General features: G+C 47.2%; 1 protein-coding gene and 1 long non-coding RNA gene across 4 annotated transcripts; one reads left to right on the forward strand and one right to left on the reverse strand.

Moving 5' to 3' along the window:
* Nucleotides 1-406: 406 nt before the first annotated feature.
* LOC143820638 (palmitoyltransferase ZDHHC11-like) lies at nt 407-21,737 on the reverse strand. Of its 3 annotated transcripts, XM_077303687.1 has the most exons (9): nt 21,453-21,737; nt 17,123-17,344; nt 13,113-13,291; nt 11,249-11,350; nt 9,764-9,888; nt 8,810-8,965; nt 7,742-7,863; nt 4,246-4,304; nt 407-1,508 (listed from the first exon to the last, which is right to left on the reverse strand). In XM_077303687.1, exons 1-9 carry the CDS (start codon nt 21,600-21,602, stop codon nt 1,493-1,495), a joined length of 1,131 nt encoding a protein of 376 aa, XP_077159802.1. In that variant the 5' UTR covers nt 21,603-21,737; the 3' UTR covers nt 407-1,492. The 3 variants fall into 3 exon arrangements, with proteins under 3 accessions (XP_077159802.1, XP_077159801.1, XP_077159803.1); XM_077303686.1 differs by lacking the exon at nt 4,246-4,304; XM_077303688.1 differs by lacking the exons at nt 4,246-4,304; nt 21,453-21,737 and adding an exon at nt 19,632-19,700.
* Nucleotides 2,657-16,873, forward strand: LOC143820639 (uncharacterized). The gene is made up of 3 exons (XR_013225428.1): nt 2,657-2,803; nt 4,403-4,452; nt 16,706-16,873. It is a non-coding gene; the product is annotated as an uncharacterized LOC143820639 (long non-coding RNA).
* Nucleotides 21,738-22,840: the final 1,103 nt, after the last annotated feature.

The raw sequence follows: 22,840 nt of genomic DNA on the forward strand, positions 1-22,840 counted from the left end.
CCAGACAGACCAATGCTCTATCTCGATCTACCCTGCAAGGCTGCTGTGTGGATGGTGCCCCCCAGCCAAGGTGCTTGCCCGACGTAACTCCTGTGAAAGGGTCATTCGACCTCCAAAGGGGTCCTGACCCCCAGGTTGAGAACCACGGCCATAGACTCATGTAACCACAGATCATGCTTATTCCAACATTATCCTCACAACAACCCTGTAAAGTAGGTTAGTCTGAAAGTGACCTATGGCCACCTAGCAAATTTCTAAAGCAGAGTGGGATTCACGGCTGGGCCTCACATTTCCGAATCCAACACTTTTAACACTGTGCCACACTGGAACGGTCATACACACTGCCCCCCTTTTGTAAGCGACCCATATCTGGAAAATGAAAATGCCACCCCGTGCTTCACACGCCTTTAATAATTTATTGAAAGATGACCCGATAAGTCCATTGCCATGAGAAATATTCTGCTTTTTAAAAAACGTCTAGCAAATCCCCCTGGATTCCAAAAGGCGCCCACAGGAAGGGCCAACCGGAAGGACCCTTCTCACAAACTTTAGTGTAGAAGCCTCAGTTTTAACACAGTCTTTACTCAGCCAACTTACCCTTTTGTGTTTCAGGGAATTCAATGAAACGTTCCTCTTATCAAAGCTGCAGGAATTATCCAGATTATTTATTTTTTTTAAAGGGACATTTACAAATAATTAAAAGATCACTATCAATTGTGTACGAAAACTAGTTTTCACAGGACACTTAAGGCATCTTTTCCAGCCGGGCACCAGATAAGGAGCTCTTCTTACAGCGACACTTGAGGCAAACTTGGCAGAACCCTGCAGCTCTGGTCAGTCCTGCTGGCAGCCCCAAACCATCACTCTCCGTATCCAGCGATCTTCTCCGGGGCTCCCTTGCTGGTCTCTCCACGCCCGTGCCTCCAGACACCAAAGGAGCCGTTACTGGTTCTGCACAAGGAACAGCTGTTCTCGACTGACAGCTGCTAACTCTCCAGCTGGTCAGAGTCAGGCCTGCGGTGCGAACTGGAGAAGCAGCTCCTGTCAGGGGCATGCACTGGGTGCAGAGAAAGCATCAGCACAGGCCTCATCCCATGCTCTGGCACGGTTCTTGTGCACCTCTGCCTGCTCATCAATTTGACAGGCAGCTCACGCAGCCAATTGGCTTCAGCCATATCTCCTGTCTTTGGGGAATCCTTGTCAGCATGCAAAAAGGTCATCACTTCACTATCAACAGCATCCTTTCACGGGTCAAAGACAAGCAAGTTGCTTAAGCTGCCAAGGGAGGCCCTCCTGCTGTCACTGAGGGGTCCCACCATGATCTAGCTGGCAGCTGGCTGGGGAACAGTGGCCAGTCGTCCCCCACTGCTGAGAGAGAGCCTTTCTCACAGACATCCGGCGGTGGAACTCAACGGCGCCCTGTTGTGAAATCCCTCTGGAAACTCTTCACAGAGAAGACCATCGCAATCGAAGCTGGCTCTTGGAATGGCAGTTATGGGGTGGAGGTTCTATGGAGCAAGTACATTTTTTAAGTTAAGCTTTTGGGTTGCACCTTGTAGCTACATTTTCCCCAAAGCCAGAGAGAAGAGCACTCTAGATGCTGTACGGTCTGTAGAGAGGAGACACCTTTTGAGATGGCCTTTGGGCCCACTCTGAATCATGACCAGTTGTTTGGCAGGGGGTGTGGGGAGCTTGCTGGCTGGCTGCATGATCAAGCTGTTTGGTGGGAAGCCCACCTTTAAGAACGGGGAAGCAAAATGGACTTGCACAAACTAGTCCAATGAGTTTAGGGGCTGGATCACTGGGGGTCAAGGAACACCCTGAACTGAACCAGAATTTTCTGCTCTGTGCCCATCCCAAGTCAGGAGATCAACTGTAATTCTGGGAGAGTTCCAGATTCCACCAGGATGATGGCAACTCTACCTATGGGGCTCTTTGGCATGGGTCAGTTTAACATAAAGGCTAGGGTCCTCACAGGAACATCTTGGAGGGCCCATATCCAGCCTATGCTGAGGCAGCTACATTGGTTGCCAGTTGCTGCTTGGATCAGGTTCAAGGTTTTGGTTCTAACCTTTAAGGCCCTTCTCGGTCTGAGCCCCACATAACTGAGAGACCACCTGTCACCCTATGCCCCCCCACCCGCAGGACCTTGTGCTCTGCTGGTACTGACTTGTTGGTAATCCCAGCCCTAGAGAAGCATGCCTGGCCTTGGCCAGGGCCAGGGCCTTTTCGGTCCTGGTGGAATGAGCTCTCAGGTGAGCTGCAGGCCCTTTGGGAGCTCTCTGCGTTCCACAGGGCCTGCAAGACAGAGCTCTTCCGCCGGGTCTATGGTTGAGGCCAGGGCAGTGAGGAAGGTCACTGCCCCCCCCCCCACTGTTGGGTGCCTTTGGGTGGCCCTTCGAGTGCTAGTGCTACTGTTTCCTAGCACTGGGCTATGGAACATAAGACAGAAGCTAGCATAGAAGTTGGGGATTTTTCCTACTTAGTTTTCAGTCTGCCCAGCTATAGCTATATATGTGTGGCTAGATACGCCACAGATTAATCCTGAGCGGAGACTAAGATACCGGCTCTGCCCAGAATGTTTAGCTGCTAGAATGGGTGGAGTCATAAAAGGAAGGAAGAATGCCACGGCTGCAGAGATTCCAGGGCCTGCGCCCAGAGACCCGGGATGGCCAAGGGCTGGGCACGGAAAGGAGACAGGGCTGTCTCTCTTCGGCTCTTTGCCAGGATGGGCTGAAGAAAGAGGCAGAGCTCATAAAGTGACTGGGACAGGACCAGCGCAGTAAGATGGGAAATTAATTTGGTAAATAAATTTTATTTTGCCTCTCCTTAGGAGGAAGGTTTTAAACCTAGGAAAAGATGTTATGTTTGTTACTCTTCTGTTTATTGACATCTTTGCTCATGGCAAGTTGTTTCTCAACGTCATCAATGGATTTCATCACATAGTTCAAATTTTGTTCCCTCCCCAAACTGGGGTCTTGCAACCGTCATTCTGCCCCCTGCAAAAACCCTCAGTGGGCATAGGTTTGTCAAGATAACAAGAAGGGGGGGGGGGGAGAGACAGCTGTCTGGATTCAAATTATGAAGAGAAGATGGAATCCCTAAGACTTGCGTCTTGGAATGGAAGATTTGGAGGAGAGGGCCAGGGATCAGTACATGAAGGAAAGCACTTGGTTTGGGAGAGGAAAGAGGATTCAGTGCCATAGACATCCGCTTGCACCAGCTGGTGACAAGAGAAGAGGGCTTTTCTTCTTCCCATTGAGGGTGGGGGAAGGAGGCTAAAGAGCAGAACTCTTCCTTATGGTCAAGTAAATTCCTAAGAACAGGGCCAGCTAGGTAAATTTCATGTCCCTGGTAGAACAGAGGTAGCCACAGGACCATTTTATTATATTGATAGTTTTCAACTTTAATAGAACATTTTCACAATCATATGGTCAGTGGGCAGCCATGCAATATTGTTCAGATAATGAAGGAACCCTTTAAAGCAGGGATGGTAAACCTCTAGATATCTATGGACTACAATTCCCATAAGCCCCTGCCAGCATATGGCTCTCCAGGTGCCCATGGACTACAATTTATTATTATTATTATTATTATTATTATTATTATTATTATTATTATTATTATTATTATTATTATTATTATTATTATTATTAATTTCCTGCCACTCTCAGCAAGCTGGCTTGTGGTGGGTTACAGAATAAAATATACTCCCCTAAAACCCTAGTTTCCCTTAAAACCAACAGTAAAAAGCTACCCAACAACCGGCGGCAACCAGCCCACCCGCCTCGCTGGGGAGTCAGGGAGAGGATGACCCCCCCCCCGGATGGCATATGGTGGGACATTCCACCTTTGGGGAGGCCCATAAATCTTCTCTTCGCCCCGGCCTGAACCATAAGCCTGGTGGAAGAGCTCCGTTTTCAGGGCCCTGCGGAAGGGTTGGATTTCAGTGGGGGTTTGGGGGGTTTGTTTGTTCATTTGATAATGCCATACAGTCCACCTTATAAGCGGCCACTTTCTTCAGGGGGACTGATCTTTGTTGCCTGGAGATGAGTTGACATCCCTAGTTGAGTCTAAGGGGGTCCTTCTGCCTGAAAGGGGGACCTGGCGTCAGAAGAAACACTTTGTACATTTTATTCATTTTATTCCAATGATTTCTGGTGTTAAGGCCAAATAACTAAATTAACCTGTTGGTGGTCCTTTCCGACCACACTGGACATAACAAATTGGAAGTTTGTCACTTACTCTTGGGTGGGAAGCACCACAACTTCCAGGCGTTTTGGTTGTCTTACTTCCGATAAATCCTAAGAAAGGGAAAACAAACTGGCTGAATCTGTATTAAAGAAGCAAAAAGGAGAAGACAACAAACTCGTGATGTGAATCTATCCATTTCTGCCCACAGCACAGGACACTGTGGCTCACAACATGAAATCGCACAAGAAACAGGACTTGGTAAGTCATCAATTGTATATCATGGTTTAAGAGGCTTCCCCCCTATATCCCCCAAAGACTGTTCAGATCATCAAATCGACACCTGCTCAGAATCCCCGGCCAAAGGATGGGCCTCGGCCACAGCCAGGGCTTTTTCGGCCCCAGTCAGATGGAATGCTGTACCGAGAGAGAGCGGGGCCCTGGGGGAGCATAGCCAGTTCCACAGGGCGGGGAGCACAGAGCTGCTCCACCTGGGCCGAGAAGGAGCACCAGGAAATGCTGGACTCGTCAGTGCCATTGTATGTGAGAATCATGCAGATGCCTTTTTGGATCCAGCTCCAGGAACCTGGATGCTGCCAGGTCGGGTTGTGCGCTTCAGTGGCCAAAGCAGCCATTCCAGCCTGAAGCAGCCAGCGCAGCGAAGGACACCACCCTACTCGTCACTGGAAACTGAAGTAAGATCTGCCCCCAAACTTTGAATCCGCCCTGTCTGTTTTTAATCGGGGGTAACTGGTGGCGAAAAGACAGTCCGATGCTGTAAAGATTTTTATTCCATAGGAACCTGGAACGTCAGATCCATGAATCAAGGCAAACTGGAAGTGGTTAAACAAGAGATGACAAGACTGAACATCGACATTTTAGGAATCAGCAAACTCAAATGGACAGGAATGGGTGAATTTAATTCGGATTACCATCAGGTATACTACTGTGGGCAAGAATCTCTCAGAAGAAATGGAGTAGCCTTCATAATCAATAAGATAGTAGGAAAAGCAGTCTTGGGATACAATCCCCAAAATGACAGAATGATCTCAGTTCAAATCCAAGGCAAACCATTCAACATCACAGTAGTCCAGGTCTATGCCCCAACCACTGCTGCTGAAGAGGATGAAGTTGACCAGTTCTAGGAAGCCCTACAACACCTTCTAGAAGCAACGCCAAAAAATGATGTGCTTATCATCATGGGGGATTGGAATGCTAAAGTAGGAAGCCAAAAGATAACTGGGATAACAGGCAAATTTGGACTTGGAGTACAAAATGAAGCAGGGCACAGGCTGGTAGAATTTTGTCAAGAGAATACAATGGTCATAGCAAACACTCTTTTCCAACAACCCAAGAGACGGTCAACACAGAAATCAGATTGACTATGTGCTCTGCAGCCAAAGATGGAGAAGTTCTATACAGTCAATAAAAACAAGACCAGGAGCGGATTGTGGTTCAGATCATCAGCTTCTTGTTGCAAAATTTAGGCTTAAATTGAAGAAAGTAGGGAAAAGCACTAGGCCACTCAGGTATGAACTAAATCATATCCCCGACGAATATACAGTAGAGGTGACAAATAGATTTAAGGAATTAGATCTGATAGACAGAGTGCCTGAAGAACTATGGACGGAGATTCGCAACATTGTACAAGAGGTAGCAACTAAAACCATCCCAAAGAAAAAGAAATGCAAGAAATCAAAATGGCTGTCTGAGGAAGCTTTACAAATAGCTAAGGAGATAAGGGAAGTGAAAGGCAAGGGAGAAAGAGAAAGATACACCCAATTGAATGCAGAATTCCAAAGAAAAGCTAGAAGAGATAAGAATGCCTTCTTAAATGAAAGTGCAAACAAATAGAAGAAAACAATAGAATGGGGAGGACCAGAGATCTTTTCAAGAAAATTGGAGCTATGAAGAGAATGTTTCATGCAAAGATGGGTATGATAAGGGACCAGAATGGTAGGGACGTCACAGAAGCAGAAGAGATTAAACAAAGGTGGCAAAATTATACAGAAGAACTATACAAGAGCAAACTTAACATCCCTGATAACCACGATGGGGTAGTTACTGACCTGGAGCCAGACATCCTGGAATGGGCCTTAGGATGTCTGAGCAACAATAAAGCTAGTGGTGGTGACAGCATTCCAGTTGAACTATTCAAAATCTTAAAAGACGATGCAGTAAAAGTGCTACACTCAATATGCCAGCAAATTTGGAAAACTCAACAATGGCCACAGGATTGGAAAAGGTCAGTTTATATTCCAATCCCAAAGAAGGGCAATGCCAAAGAATGTTCAAACTACCGCACCATTGCACTCATTTCTCATGCTAGAAAAGTTATGCTCAAAATCCTACAAGGAAGGCTCCAGCAATATGTGGACCGAGAACTTCCAGAAGTACAGGCAGGATTTCAAAGAGGTAGAGGAACTAGAGATCAAATTGCCAACAAACGCTGGATCATGGAGAAAGCTAGGGAGTTCCAGAAGAACGTCTGCTTCTGCTTCATTGACTATGCTAAAGCCTTTGATTGTGTGGAGCACAACAAATTGTGGCAAGTTGTTAAAGAGATGGGAATCCCAGAGCATCTTATCTGTCTCTTGAGAAATTTATATGCAGGTCAAGAAGCAACAGTGAGAACTGAACATGGAATCACTGATTGGTTCAAAATTGAGAAAGGAGTTTGGCAAGGCTGTATACTGTCACCTTACCTATTTAACTTGTATGCGGAGCACATCATGAGACAGGCGGGATTAGAGGAGTCACAAATTGGGATCAAGATTGCAGGGAGAAATATCAACAATCTCAGATATGCAGATGATACCACTCTAATGGCAGAAAGTGAAGAGGAACTAAAGAGCCTGTTGATGCGGGTGAAGGAGGAGCGTGCAAAAGTTGGCTTGAAACTCAACATCAAGAAAACAAAGATCATGACATCCGGCCCTCTCAATTCCTGGCAAACAGATGGGGAAGAAATGGAGATAGTGACAGATTTTATTTTCCTGGGCTCCAAGATCACTGCAGATGGGGACTGCAGCAAAGAAATTAAAAGACGCATGCTCCTGGGGAGGAAAGCCATGGCAAATCTAGACAGCATCCTAAAAAGCAGAGACTTCACCCTGCCAACGAAAGTGCGTCTAGTCAAGGCTATGGTGTTCCCAGTTGCAATGTATGGCTGTGAAAGTTGGGCCATAAGGAAGGCCAAGCATCAAAGAATTGAGGCTTTTGAACTCTGGTGCTGGAGAAGACTCTTGCGAGTCCCTTGGACTGCAAGGCGAACAAACCGGTCAGTCCTCGAGGAGATCAGCCCTGACTGCTCCTTAGAAGGCCAGATCCTGAAGAGGAAACTCAAATACTTTGGCCACCTCATGAGAAGGAAGGACTCCCTGGAGAAGAGACTAATGCTGGGAGGAGATCGAGGGCAAAAGAAGAAGGGGACGACAGAGAATGAGAGGGCTGGATGGAGTCACTGAAGCAGTGGGCGTGAACTTAAATGGACTGCCCCACGGCAGAGAGGAGATGCACAGGATGACAGAAGACAACAGCAAGATTTTACCTGTAAGGGTCCTGTTCTGCTAGCTCCATCGAATGTTCCTACCATAGTCATTTCCCGAGACACAATATTTCTTCCGTGACGATTTCGAGTCATGTATTCGTATGTGCTCAACTTCTTACCCACTGTGCACAAAGAAGTCATTTGCTTTAATAGTGCTAAAGGTTTTTTTAGCTTTAAAAAAAAACACCAGTTTCTTTAGTTCAGCCTCTTAAAGTGGTGACACCGAATTCGGCAAAAGCGAACTTAAATCGGTGTAATCTGAATGAAGTATCAGTTGAGGTGGTCTGGCAAACTTATTCAAACTAGCAAAACAGCTGCTGTTATTGTGGGCATGGAGTGTGCACACCCAGGAGTCACACCCATGAAAAACGACATTTGCTTTTCCTGCAATACCTCCAAATGTGGCAGTTTACTCCCCGCTCTCCTATAAATGGCTCTCATGTCCTTAAGTAGGTTCAAGCGAAAGGGGGGTGCATCCCACATGGAATTCACTGCTGCAGGAAGTGAGGGTGGCCACAAGCACAGACAGCTTCAAGAGGGGACTGGAGAAACATCTGGAGCAGAGGCCTACCACTGGCTCTTAGCCACATAGATGGAACATTTTGTCTTGAGCTCTCTGTTCTCAATCCTTGGGGGTGACAGAGGGAGGGCTTCTGGAGTTGTGGCCCTGCTGGTGGACCTCCTGATGGAACCTGGGTTTGGGCCACTGTGTGACAGAGAGTATTGGACTGGATGGACCATTGGCTTTACCCAAAATGACTTCTTTTACATTCTTACATCACTTTTGAGGGCGGATTCTACGATGTTATAACCTGCTGAAGTCCTGCCTCTCCTTCCCCACACTCCACCTGCAAAATCTCCCCCCAGATCTCCCAACCCTATCCAATATGCCCCAGAAGGTTTGTAGACAGCCTCAGTGAGGCTCTCTGGCTCATGGGTTTTGTGGAGCCAGCTGAACTACAAAGAAGGCCAAGAACCTAGCCGGATAATTGACAGAGCCTTTGAATCCACACAGCTCCCTGTGGAAAGGCCTAGGACATCACAGACTCCGAGAAGCATTTAACTCACAGAGGTAGAGATGAAACAGCAGCAGATGTCCCAGCAGCAGCAAGGAAATGAACCCCAACAGCAGGGTTAAGGCAGCGACAGACATGACAGCCACTCCTGAGGTCTCTGCCGGGGCAATGGGAAGGAAGACCAACCAGGTGTCGTTCCCACCAACACCTGTTGAAGCCGAAAAAGGAGGAGGAAAATCATCCAGGGTCCAAATCTCCCCTAGTCACAGGACGGGGCTCTTAAAACTTCTTTCCTATGGGCCTTTTGAGCCCTGTGGACCGACACACCTGCAGGCAGGCTCTTCTTCTGAAAACCTAGCAATGCTTACCTGAGCACCACTGAGGCCCGAGCAGCTAAAAGGTTTCAGCAAAAGCTCTGCCCTTGAGAGTTTCATGCTATGAAATTTAAATAATAATCTCCTCCTGATGAGTTCAATAGGAGATTTCCTGCTCGGACACTTCCTCCCTGCTTGCCTCCAGATGAAGAACAGTTAGTTAGTAAGACTGCTAGCTCTCTCTCTCTCTCTCTCTCTCTCTCTCTCTCTCAAGTTGATTCAATTCTCAAAGTTGATTCGATTCTTTATTATTTAACCAGCTGGTGTGTGGCTCTCTTGCATATTTTAACTCTACCAATGCTAAGAACATAAAGAAGCGCCCTGTTAGATCATACTGGTGGTCCATGTATTCCCACATGGTGGTCAACAAGTTCTTATGGATGTCCCACAACAGGGTGTAGAGGCTGAGACCTTCCCCATGATAAGAAGAGTCCTGCTGGATCAGACCAATGGTCCATCTACTCCAGCATCCTGTCTCACACAGTGGCCAACCAGTTCCTCTGGAGGGCCAACAACAGGGCAGAGAGGCTGAGTCCTGGCACTAGTATTTTTAAGGATTACTGCCTCTGAACACAGAGGATCTACTACTAGTCCATTGGAGTAAAAAAGATTTCAAGTCAGTAGAACAATACTTTCAAACTGAGGAGCTGTGCGGAGCTCTGCTGGATCCACAAAATACTGGATGAAGACATATAGGACCACCAAGATCAGCAGAAAGAGCCCAAGCACAGCTGAAGCCACTGCGCTGAAGAAAAACCTAGACATGAACAGAAAGAGGCATGAATATGCAACAGCAGAGGCTTATGAAGCTTTTATGTATAAAAGGAACAGTTATTTAAGTACAAATTTAACAACAATTTTACCACAGAATGAAAGACCTGAGATCTGCCACACAACCCAAACAATATCCCAGCATGCACCTGTCCAATTTGGATTTTAAGGTATCCAAAAATTGTTTTGTGCCTCTTCCTACCTGGCAATCTTTTCTGCGCAAACTCAGCTCCCCTGGGGAATTTTAACCTTGCTCCATAGTTGCCAGGTTCCCAAAACAGGAGCCAGACATTTCTAGGCAAAAGAAGTGAAAATCATGCAGGTGCCTTTTTTGATCCAGCTCCAGGAACCTGGATGCTGCCAGGTGTGGGTCCCAGCAAGACAGATCCTTGTCCTGTTTGTTTGTTTGTTTGTTTATTTATTTATTGCCCACCACTCCCCTAAGGCTCATGGTGGGTAACAACATATATAAAAACATATACGTTTCTTAATGTCATCACGTACATGTGCATTCCACTCTGCAACAGTGGCGTTCATGCTATACTGCAGTCGATCCAGGGATCCTGCAGACATTTCTTATGGGTTCCATAACAAGACAACAAGCTTCACTGAAAGACAGCTGTACTGCTTGTCCTCTATTACTGAACAGCCTGGAAAACAGGGGTCCCCAAGGTGGTGCCCCTAGGCACCATGGAGCTCACTAATAGGCGCATTTATTATGTTCTGTTCTCAATTGTTAAAAGTAGTTTAATGTACATTCTATTTTATTGTTTCTGTGTACACTGCCACAAGATGTCATAGTGAGGGGTGGTATATACATTTAATTAAATAAATAAATCATGTTTTTCCTGGAGCCCATTAAGAATTTTAGAAAGTGGGCAGGGACAAGCTCAGCACACATTCTAATTCACTGTGCAGATTTTTGGTTTAAATGTCATTTTGGTAACAGCATCCACCATGACACATGGATCGTCACTGTGTAACTAGAGGTAAGCTGAGGGGGGTAGGAAAGAGAGGGGCCCCAGGTGGGCATGTACACAGCTATGTTTCCCAGCCATATTCTGCATGATTATGCCACTTCTGGGGATTCTCTAAGCCTGGAGAATGTTTCTGGGCGTTCTCAACAGTAAAAGAAGAGATGAGAAAGGCTGTTTTATAAGAACAATTAATCCACAAGTCACTCTACAGTCTGCCTATGCAGATGGATCGGAAATATAGATATTTTTGAGCACCAGTTCCGGCAAGGTTCTGATTGGGAGGGATTGCTTGACCATTCCACCTCCCTGGAATGGTGCCCCTGATTTATAGGCAGGGGGGAAATTCCCAGCTGGCTGCTGTTAACTTACCAGTAATTCTTGCTTCCAACACAGTTATTTAGCCAGTTGCAGTGGTGATCGAAGTCTGCAATGCATTTATTGCAGGTACTGCAGTGTTTGACTTTGGGCCCTCTAGGGGGGGGAAATACATGGAAGAAATGCATTCACCTGCTGAAAGGCCACATGAACAAATATCACACACTGATGACAAAGATTTTGTATTTAGGTAGTTCATACATGATGACTGTGGGCTCTGGGGCACCCGCCAAGACTTTTCTGGTGCTTAGAGGTGGTTTAAGTAGGTGGGGCCAGATAGGGCTTTTCTCCAGCAAGGCTTCTGACTGGCTACTGGAGAGTTGAATGGCTGTACAGAACAAGGATCTTCATTGGGTGACTGAAGGGAAGCTGCGGCAGCCATTTTGTGCCTTCTACAGCAGCCATTTTGTGGAAGCCATTTTGTGCTCACAGCCACTTGCACTGTATCAAAATTCCAAAGGTACCCACAGGCTCAGAAAGGTTAGGGACCCCTGGCATAAACTATACACACCCAGATGCAGTAAGGCCTCCTAGGATGTGCAACCAGAGAAATAATGTACTAACTTTAGAGCACAGCCACATCCAAACTTTTTAAATTGTTCTCCAAACTGAGAATCTATTGTAAACTTCCTGGCCTTCTGGGTGAACTTTGTTACTTTGATCAGCCTGGGCCAGAATCCATGCTAGTTATGATTCATCTTAACAACTATACTAAACAATGACAATTAGTATACTACGGGTCTAATAGGAAATAATCCCACAATTTCTACAAGGCTAGCTTTTCGGAAGCATCTTCTCTCAGGCCTATCCCAAGTGTGGTTATCTAACTGCAGTCTATTTTCTCTGATCAGTTCCAGGGCGTGGCCTACTCAATGTGTGGGATCACTAACAATTTGGGAAAGTCCTAGTGTTACCATGGCAACACTGGAGCCAAATTCTGCAGGGAGCTGGTTTTCTTTGCGTGGATGTTATAGTTTCCCAAAGCAATTCGCTTGGGGAACTGCAAGTCCCACCCAGCAACCAGCTCCAGAAAATTTGGCAGGGTGCCTGTTGGTGCATTAGGTGATCAGTACATCAGACAGATGGCCAAACTGTCCACTGTATTCCACACCAGACCTACACATTCAATCCCTGGTATCATTGGGATGGGGGGAGCCTCAAGGGGAAAAGATTTTCAGACCAATATCGCTGCTCCCCACCCACCCGCCATTTGTCAGGATTGGTGCAGGACTGAGTACTCTGGCAGAGGCTGCTCTTGTGAGGCAACAGCTTTGCCATCTTGCACCATCAGGTCTCAGTCACACATCAGGTCTCAGTCACACATTCCAGGTTCATGTTGTGCTCCAGGAGAAAGCTCTGTAGAGCAGCGATCTTATTATTTATGGACTTGGCATTACACAACACTAAAGCTGGAGAGAGGCTCTTTTTACTCCTAGCTCCACCACTTTCACATCTCAGATTGGGATGAAGGTTAAGAAGGGTGCAAGCATTACCATGTCTCCCAACCCTTAATTTACACCACCTTCTCACACCACCATACTGCCCCCTTGCTGGTTTCCCTACTCTTCATCCACCACTTTGGCCTCTTTCATTCCCTTCCCCACAACAGCCATGATAAACAATTTCTACCCAAATTTCACTCCCTCCATCCACCGGCAGCAAATAATTACTATACAATAATATCAATAGCTATCTCTTAATTTAAGGTAATTAAATGAAACTAAAAGGCTGTATCCCTCAAGCTTCTCCCATCTCCCCACTATTATTGGGGAATCCCAATTTGATGACAGGTTGTCAGCCCTGTAAAACCATTTCCCCCCTAGTTGGGTTAGGTAATAAATGATAAGGGAAGACTTACACTTCAATTTCACAAAGGTAGCAGCGCTGGTTCTGAATCACATGCTTGCATTTGCTGCGGTCAAAAATGGGCATGGGCTGCTTGTAATTTTTCTTGGCCAAGACATTCTGATCTGCTGGATCGATCGTGATGGCAACCAGATGAGTAATCAAGTGATACATGAAAAGTAGGCCAATCACCTGCATTTTGCGAAGGTTAAAGAACACTCGAAGCACAGGATCTTGGACTTTCATCCAAATTCACCACCATCAGTTCCTTCTTTATAGCTATTGCTGACAAATACAAGGCCTAATAACCTTTGTGGGCGATGTAAGGTCAGCAGTAACTAGGGTTGCCAGCTTTGGATTGCGAAATACCTGGAGAATTTGGGGGTGCAGCCTGAGGGGAGTGAGGGTTGGGGCCATAGGGTCCACCTTCCAAAGGGTTCATTTTCTCCAGCCACTACCTGGAGGTTGGCAACCCTATCATTCAGAGACTTTAAGATAAGCTAGGATCGTTGCATATTACACATGTGAGGCATATTCTGAAGATAGCTTCAGCATTTGCCTTAGTCAGGTTGGCTTCGTCCCAAATGTATTGTTTCACGGGAAAGTCCTGGACTCAGCTGCAGTGTGAGATTTATGGCAAAAAGAACCCCCAACTATGGCACGCTTTCCTGATTACCAAGGCAGCTATTGACAACAAACACTCACAGTAGGTCACCTGCCGTCATTATCAGTACAGACACTCTGCCAAAAGACTATAAATCTGACTAGAGAATCAATGGCTCAAATCCATGTTTGCTCTCTAGTATCAGAGCAGAACATTTCTCTCCTATAAATAAAAGACTCTCCAATCACTTTAATGCAGGAGGGGGGGGGATGTTTTGCTAGTTGTTTGGATTTCCCTTGGGTCAATCAACAGCTTTTAAGAAGCAATTGTACTTTGAAAAGTTTGTCTCCTGAGCTCTGCGACATTCCAGAAGCTACAGATCTAAATGCTTCCTCGGTGGCTAATCCAAAGCACTTAGAAGAAGGACATGCTAGCTCAGGAGTCCACAAGATGGTACCTGGGAGTATCAGAGCACCTGCCAACATCTTCCTGTTGCCGCACAAGGACTTTCACTGACTGACTGAGTGATAAGCTGCGTCAGGCATTTTGTGGCTAGATCTGGCTACTGTGGCAGCCATGTGCTCAGAGGCGCCTAAAGGTTGGGGGGCTCTATTGCTGTGGTTGAACCTGAAGTTTCACCAGTATTTTGGTAACACCCAATCCCACAACTTCCGGGGATCTCTCCAGGTGCCTTTCATATCAATATTTAATCATGGAGTGGACACACAGATTCCTCTTATAGCTCCTAGGAAACTGATGTAAATCATCAGAAAAAGAACGGAGCGATAGACATGCGTGCCCCAGACCCCCCTCCCAGCTGTTCAAGAGGCCACAGGAGTCAGAATCCAGGATCAGCCAGGAGGTATTCCCCTTGACAAGCTCTAGGTGTAGATCACTCAGCAGCAGGGAACGTGAGCATGAAATTCTTTCCTAACCAAGCCAACGCTATACCCACTGAGCCAGCCGACTGCCAGCGGGAAGGCCCAGAATGCCTTTGAACGGGACAGGGATTTTTATTTGCAAAGCAGTTGTCCTTTTCCATTGGAGCCTCCAAGCTGAATGACCCCAAAACAAAACAAACAAACAAAGAAAAAAACCCACCGCTTTCCCAGCAGGCGCTGAAGCAGGGGTCTGAGGGCTGGGAACGGACCACCTGCCACCCCATTATTTTAATCCATGACCTCACCTAACTATTATCTCCTCACTTGGAGGAGCAGTTGATCACTGCGGATGGGAACAATGCAGGATGCCATGAACACTTCCTAGCAACAATCTTGTGTTTGGAACATAAATAGTGAATCAATTACAGGGCTTGAGATGGTTTCCTTTTCATAACACTGGTGGCCTTTGCAACCCGGGCGCCTCATCCTGCGCGGAGCTGGGAAGAAACAAAACGTTTCTGCACCCAATAAGACACGAGAGTGGGGGCCGGGCAACCGTTCAAGGAAAAGCGACTGGAGAAAGCAGCTAATGGGCGAGGACTCTGCCAAGCACGTTCCAACGGAGGGTGTTTCCAAAAGATTCTGGAATCCTGAGGACAACGTCCATCAGATAGAGGGGAATTGAGTTTTGGTGCTTAGAAGGACAGCTTCTTTGACAAGCGAGGATTCTTCTCGTCTGCTTCATACGGAGGGGAGGGTGTAAACCAGGGGTGGGCTGCTTGTCTGGCATGAATGGATTTTGCTCCATCCGTAGATCTATTTCCAACCTATGCCATAGAACAGGGGTAGTCAAACTGCGGCTCTCCAGATGTCCGTGGACTACAATTCCCAGGAGCCCCTGCCAGCGAATGCTGGCAGGGGCTCCTGGGAATTGTAGTCCACGGACATCTGGAGGGGCGCAGTTTGACTACCCCTGCCATAGAAAGTGATCAAGCTGCAAAATGGAGCAAGGGGCAGACTAGGGGAGGGAGGATGTCACTCAAACATGAAAGTCCTAGGCTAGCAGAAAAATCTGAAATCTTTTTCTTTAAAAAACGGAAGGTTTGAAACTCCTCAAAATGATCGAAACAACACTGGTAGCATCAAGAAAAGACTGCCTGTAGAACTCTCGGTGGCTGTTGGAGGTTGCTAGGCAGCCACAACAATACAGCCAAGCCTTCTAGGCCTTGGTTTCCAGACAGCAAAGCTCCTGAGGGGGAGTAGTAGTAGACTGGGAGGCCAAAAGAGCCCTAGAAAAGGTCCTGTCCCCCTCCACTGTCACACCTCCTGTTGGAGGGAGACTTGCAGGGGACAGGGCCAGCAGAGACAACCAGAGACTCACTCTCTATGCACCTTCACCTGACGCAGCATACACCGTGCAATTTAGCCCAGCCTGGCCCCCCACCATATAGTCAGTGTAGAGAAGGACAGAAAAGTGAAGACAGAGGATGGGGAGGAGAGATAGGCAGGTTGCTGGTGGGTGGGTGGGTGGGAAGGAGAGAAGGAAGTAGGAAATATGGAGATGATATGGGGGCTGCCAGAGAAGGAAAAGAGGAAAGGATGGGAATGGGGAATAGAGGAGAAAGTGAGATGTCCCTACAATTCCCTGCAGTTCTCCACCTGTGCGGTACGCTTCCCCAAACCAGGAACGTTCTGAGTACGGCAAGCAAAGATTGGGCATGGGGGGGGGGCAACGAAGATATGGAGTTTGGGCATGATGTTTGAACAGAGTCTGTATTGAAAACAGTTGCAGAGTTGTTATATCTTGCCAGGAGAAATCGTGAATGTATCATGTCTTCCTCTAAAGCATGATCTGTGCCTTGGATCCTTTGGCACTTTCCCTTCTTATATTATACTTTTATATGCCACTAAAGGCTTGTTGTTGTTGTTGAAAACAGGCCCAACTGATGGTGCAGAGACCCCAGGGTTGCCAAGTGCAGGCTGGGGAATTCCTGGAGATTTGGGGCTGAGGTCTGGGTGGGGTGGGGTGGGGTTTTGGGAGGGGAGGGATCTGAGTGCCAGAAAGTTCTAAAGCAGCCATTTTCTCCAGGGGAACTGATTCCTATCGTTTTTTATTTCAAGTTCATCTTCCGGTTTTCCCTGGAAGCTGGCAAATCTGGTGTTCAGCTCTTCGGTCGCAGGTGATTGCACCTGTTAAAACTGCTAACTTCAGCCGGTGCTGGCTTTTGGAAGGAGAAGAAGGCATGCAGGATGGGGGGGGCTCATTCCATCTTGCAATACACCCCAGCTCTGATCGGATCTGGCCGTCTTTTATTCTGCCACTATGTTTCACTGATGTTTGTTTTTATGCTGTGAGCTCATTCTTGTGGAGGGGAGGCATATAAAACAAATAAACAAATCCAGAGAGTCCCCCCACCCAAGCAGCCATTTTCCCCGGGGAGATTGACCTTTATAGAGCCAGCATGGTCTGCTGGCTTGCCCTTGCTGACTCTCCCTCTTTCAGCCCATGGGTTTACAGAGGATGTCTGGAAAGGATACCGTGTAGGCCACGACCTTCCAGCCGCGTGGGAGAAGAGGAATGTAGATGCCGAAGCCCACGATGGCCAGGTAGGTGAAGAGCCCCAGGGTGACCACCTGGAAGGAGTGGAGCGGCCACGACCAGCCGTTGACTCGGGAGTGCAGGGGGGGCAGAGGGAGGCTCATGCGCCTGTTCTGCTCTTCGGGTCCCGTCCGCCGTAGCTTCTCATCAAAGCAGAACATCTGCAAGACAGAAACCCAAAACCTTCCTTGAAAAAGAAAAAAGGCCGCTGCCCTGGACAGACCTACAGAACTCGACCTGCAGTATGAGGCAGGGCTTGGGAAAGGGAGGCACTGAGGAGACAGGGGACTTTCTGCGGTTGCTTTGCCGTCCCATCAGCCCCTGCCCAAATGAACACACAGGACTGATGAAGGTAGCGTTTTCCTGATGCAACACACCTCGTAATCATAAAATAAACAAAGTGCTGAACCTATTTCAGCTAACGCCTTCCTCAGAGGGGCAACGAGCAGGATCAGGCTACAGCGGTCTTTAGTCAACTTTTGGGCCACGGAGGTACCGCTGGAATATTGTTTAGGCTGCGAGATACCATGAAGTGATGTCAGCTGGCCACGCACCCTATCACACCCTTCCCACCCCCTCCAGGCCCATCATTGGCCACTTTGGGAAGAAGCAAGTCAATCTGCCCACATACAGGTAGACATTTACCCAAAAACCCTTGTCTTTCCTCTTTTCCTGGAGTCAGAAATAGCAGGGACAAGGTGGGAGGGCTCTTTCCAGCCACCGTTTTGAAACCTGCATGCCGCAGTACCACAGTTTATTTATTTTGTTTTATTTATAATTCCATTTATAGCCTGCCCATCCCATACAGTGGCTTGTGGCAGGTAACATTTGGGAAGCCCTGAGCCACAGGCTTCTGATAAATACAATCGAAATCAGACAACCATGCTGCACAAATGTGTCCACAAAGAACTTGTCTATCAAGCAACGTCCTCTAAATCCATAGATGTTGCAGCTGAGTTGGAAGTAAAGTGACGGCTTAAACTTTATGTTTCCAGCAAGGCTTCGTTGAGGATATATAAGATGTGAGGCAGGAAACCAGGTCAGAATAGATTCAAGACCAAAGTAGGAAAGGTGGTCAAGGTGGAGCTTATTTATTTATTTATTTATTTTTATTTATTTATTCACATTTATATACCGCCCTCCCCGAAGGCTCAGGGCGGTTGACATAAAACTGAGAACTAGACAAGAAATCATATATATAACTATAACATTAATATATAACTATAACATTAATAGACCTCTGGTCAGATCCAGCAGGGCTCTTCTCATATTCTTCACACATTGTCAAGGATGAACCTGCTTCTGTCTCTACCTCTGAGCCGCTCCTCTAGCTTAGCTAAACATTATGGGCCTAGTTGTCTTACTGTGGGGCTGGAGATGGTCAGATTATATCCAGGATATCCTTAACACTATTTCACTCCCTTATATATTTGGGAAACTGCCTCCTGGGAGGAGACTGTCCAGGGCCCAGTCTTTCCAGGTCCACCCTGATTGGCCCTCCCCCTCCAGCTCCCGCCCTCCCTCCTTGCCTGCTAGCAGCGCCGCTGCATCCAGACAGGGCTTTGCCGCCGAATGGGAGGCTGAGCCGCAGAGATGCTGCCAAAGGGTAGGAGCCAGAGAGGAGGCTTTACAGCCTCCCTTTGGTTGCAAAGCCCTCTCGCCAGCTCACAGAGCCAGCAACAGGGCTTTGCCGCTGAAGAGAGGCTGCCCCTGGGGGGGGAGGGGGGGAGGGAGGCTTTCTAGCCTCCCTTGGCCTGCTAAGCCCTGTTGCTGGCTCACAGAGGGGCTCGCAGCCGGGAGGGGACTTCCCCTACACCTTTCATAGCCCATTCTTAAAATGGGCTTTGCGACTAGTTTAAAATAAAAGCTCTTACATAACTGAGCATCAATCCTATGTGAACCAAAACACGCCAGGCATACAGGATCAGAACAAAATGGAGACAATGGCTAAAAGGACACCCTGTCTCTCTTGCCAAACCAAGCAGACAGTTTTAACCCTTTGTCTCCAGTTTAAAAGCATGTCTGTGGACTCGATCAGACCTACTGACTAATCATCCAAAAGTTGTCATAAGGATTTTAATGGTGCCTGAGCTGGAAACCACAAACCCTCTGTCGTAGCTCTTGGACAGTTCTGGAGTCTATCCTGTTTTCTACCTCATCCACTACACTAAAACTGTCTCTCCCTCTCAAAAGTAATGAGAATTCCTTAAATTGCCCCCCATCTCACAAATAAGGTTGTACATTATTTCAACGCGTATTTCATTCAGTCCCTTCACAGAGGGCACCTTAGACTTGAAAGCATCCTTTCCTTGAAAGCCTCAGCCATAAAACTGTCTGAAAACTCATTTACATTTGCAGCAGTGCAAAACTGCCCCTAGATGAGGAAAAAACCCATTTGGCGTTCTCTGTAAGTACCCACACGCTAAATGCGAAGAGATTTGCACTTACCTGTTGGACAGGTAAGAGGTTGTCCATCAGCCTCTTCTGCATAGACACTCCTTCCCTGAGGCTAGCCACCCGTCAACTGTGCCTCCCGGGGCAAGGAAGTGCTCGCGAAGAAACCCCACAGAAATGACTCCCTCGGCCCTGGTTTCTAGCAGGGGGGGCACACCACACAGTTTCAAGCACCTTCCCAATTCAGAGCCAAGCAGGTCCTTATTCCTAAAATACACACTTGTTTAAGGAGATTTGTTGCAGATTGCAGGAGAAGAATCGGTCCTGAGACCCGCCAAGTTTTACGGCTTTGTTCCGCTCACTATTGACATCTCCTCAGCTGGGACTGCATGTCCCTGAATGCCAAATGGAACACATAAAACTGTCCTCACACTTGGACGCTTTGGCAAAGTTTTTGCTATTAAAAACTGCGTCATTTGTCCTTTAGAACCTGAGAAAGGACAGATTGCAACCCCCAATAAATAAGATTTACATCTGTTCTGTTTTAAAACGCAGGATGCTGGTTCTTACAGTGTACACGGGGGATGTGCCTTACGCTTCATTCACACAGCACTGTAATATATGATCCTAGACGCATGTCTGTACTAAGCAAGCCACTCTAGAAATGTGGTCTTGGAGCACAGCCCCCACTGCATCCTAAATCCCCATTGTTTTAGTCTGCGTGTCCACCAGCAGGCAATTTTAGGTCACAAAAGAGCAGTACTAATTCACTGAAAATGGCAATATGGGCGACAGATACAGGGCAGGAGCAGCACTGTAAACACCTATGAAGCTCCGGATTGGCTGTGCAGATTCAAAGGCGACCTGTTAAAGCAGAGTTTCTGCCGGAAATGTTGATGAGGTACTGTTACATCAAGACGGGCAGCTGTGTCAGTCAGTCTGCAGCAGGAGAAAAGAGCAAGAGACCAGCACCACCTTCAAGACTTAATAAAATTTATGGCAGGCGAGGAGCTCTTGTAGGAGCCCTGCCATAAATGTTTCTAGTTTTTAAGGTACAATTCTGTTACATATAAACCTATACTCTGTGGCATATTGTGGTCAATCCCACCTCCTGCAGCAGACATTTTGCAACTGGCTCCACCTCCTGTGACGGCCATTGTGTGACCCAGCATCATAATACCAAAGTTGCGCAAAAACTCAAAAAGTTTTGGGCCCCCTTACCCAGGTGTTTTCCACATGGAGACTGTTGCTACCATAGAAATGGTGATTTCCACATAACAGATTGTCTCACGGTTTCCCTGCCCTAGTCCCTCAGTAGTAGCCATCCCACACCCTCAGGCTACTGTTTCCCCCCCCCCCAGTTTTTCTTTAAATTTGAACATGGATATTGTTATATCAATACAGTTATACCATTATAACATAACACTGTATATCAGGTTGTCTGAATGCTCAGTTTACATTGGAAAAAATAAGTCTTATACCTTTCCCCTTATAGCTCCACAATGAAAGTGGCAGTGACTTTTGTAAAAGCAATAAAAATGAAAGCTGGGAATGGAAAGAACCTGATAACACAGTGTTATAAACATTGTAACAATGTTCAATTGCTGATTTTTAAAAAGAAGGATAATGGGGAGGAAATGATCCTGGCTGCCAAAGGGAGAGGATCAAAGAAAATGGACAGGGAAATATATCAGAAACATCATCCATTAACAGCCCTGAATCTTGGGATGAATTCACACCCTTGCAAATTGTGTGTGTGTGTATGTGTGTGATGGAAAGAATGTGATAGCCAGTTTCTGTAAACGAGGAAGGTACCCCATGCTACAGTTCCAGCATCTCACAGGAGCTATAATCAAAACAGAAGTGTGTACTCACCCAAGACCCAAATGCACAGCAGCACTGAAAGTAATAACAGCAAAATCCCAGGGGCTGATTATTGGGCGCCCAGACGCCTTGATAACCTGCCTTAGACCTAGATCTTGGCAGGGAGCAAATGTGGCCACGACAGCACAGAGGAGCGTCCATGGACCCCCAGGAACAACGCTCTCATCAAGCGGAAGCCAATCAAGGGGCAGGGAAACGGCAGGATTTTACCGGGGGCTCAGTCCAATTTTCTTAACGAGGGAGGCTTTGGTCGCCCGGCCAGCTTAAGATCTTCTCCAAACATGAACAACACAGATAAATACAATATGAGAAGCATCTGTCTGACTCAGAAAGTAGGATGAAGAAACGGAGGAAACCACAAGGAGGAAGTAACCAGCCTCTCTGACAGTTTGCAAGGCCGAGACGCAGAAGGGTCCTTGCAGTGAGAGAACATGAAGGGATCCATCTTGGATGATGGTTTGGCACACATGACCCTTTCTGAAATGCTGATCCTCGCTCCTTAACCTGGGGGGGGGGAGAAGAGGGGGTTTTTGGTACCCTGCTTTTTATGACCCGAAGAAGTCCCAGAGCAGCTTCCAATCCCTTCCCTTAATCTCCCTGTGAGGTAGGTGAGACTGGGAGAGCTCTGAGAGAACTGTGACTGGCCCAAGGTTACCCAGCTAGCTACATGTGGAGGAAGAGTGGGGAATCAAACTCAGCTTGCCAGATTAGAAGTCAGCGCTCCGAACCACTACGCCAAGCAGGCATTCAAAGATATTAAAACGATCTGAGAACATTTTTTTAAGTCTGCAGAAGATTGTGGTTAAAAATGGTGCAGAGGGGAAAGCGGCACTAAAGGAAGTGTAATTCAGAAGCACAAGAAAGGGGCAGAAAATGGCAGTTTCCCTTTAAAGCACCCCCCCCCCCCGCTAATCTGACTCAATCTGACGCAACCTTTTTTTGATAGTGAGGGACGGGATTTTTTAGCCGTCATGTTGGTAGTTTGAGGTTTTAATGGGAATTTTAATGGGGTTAGTTGCTGTGACCCTGTCGAGTGAGGCGGGAAATAAATCTAATAATGATGATGATGATGATGATGAACAGGCAAAGAAATTCTGCTCGTAACTGAGTCCGAAATGATGGGGAAAATCTGTTAGCAACCAGGTACTAAAACAGAATACAAAGACAGCTTGAAAACAGCCAGGGTCTGCAACACTCCCCTGCGTAGGGTTGCCAACCTCCAGGTGGGGCCTGGAGATCTCCTGAGATGACAACTGGGGATCTGTTCCTCAGGAGGAAATGGCAGCTTTAAGAGGGACTCCACGGCGTAGCATCTCTGCCTCCCCACCCCTCCCAGTCTCCGTTCCCCAAATCTCCAGGGGTTTCCCTACTTGGAATGG

The sequence above is a fragment of the Paroedura picta genome, chromosome 11 (assembly GCF_049243985.1).
Source record: "Paroedura picta isolate Pp20150507F chromosome 11, Ppicta_v3.0, whole genome shotgun sequence".
In the NCBI taxonomy this organism is placed as follows: domain Eukaryota; kingdom Metazoa; phylum Chordata; class Lepidosauria; order Squamata; family Gekkonidae; genus Paroedura; species Paroedura picta.

Bases quoted from the DNA above. Each gene is read 5' to 3' on its own strand.
- LOC143820638 (XM_077303686.1), bottom strand. From the start codon at position 21,602: ATGGACGCTCCTCTGTGCTGTCGTGGCCACATTTGCTCCCTGCCAAGA. The intron at 17,345-21,452 runs GTGAGTACACAC...TCTGTCTTGCAG, and splicing joins GCTGTGCATTTGGGTCTTGG to ATGTTCTGCTTTGATGAGAA. The intron at 1,509-7,741 runs GTAAAATCTTGC...CTTGCTCCATAG, and splicing joins GCAGAACAGGACCCTTACAG to AACCTCCACCCCATAACTGC.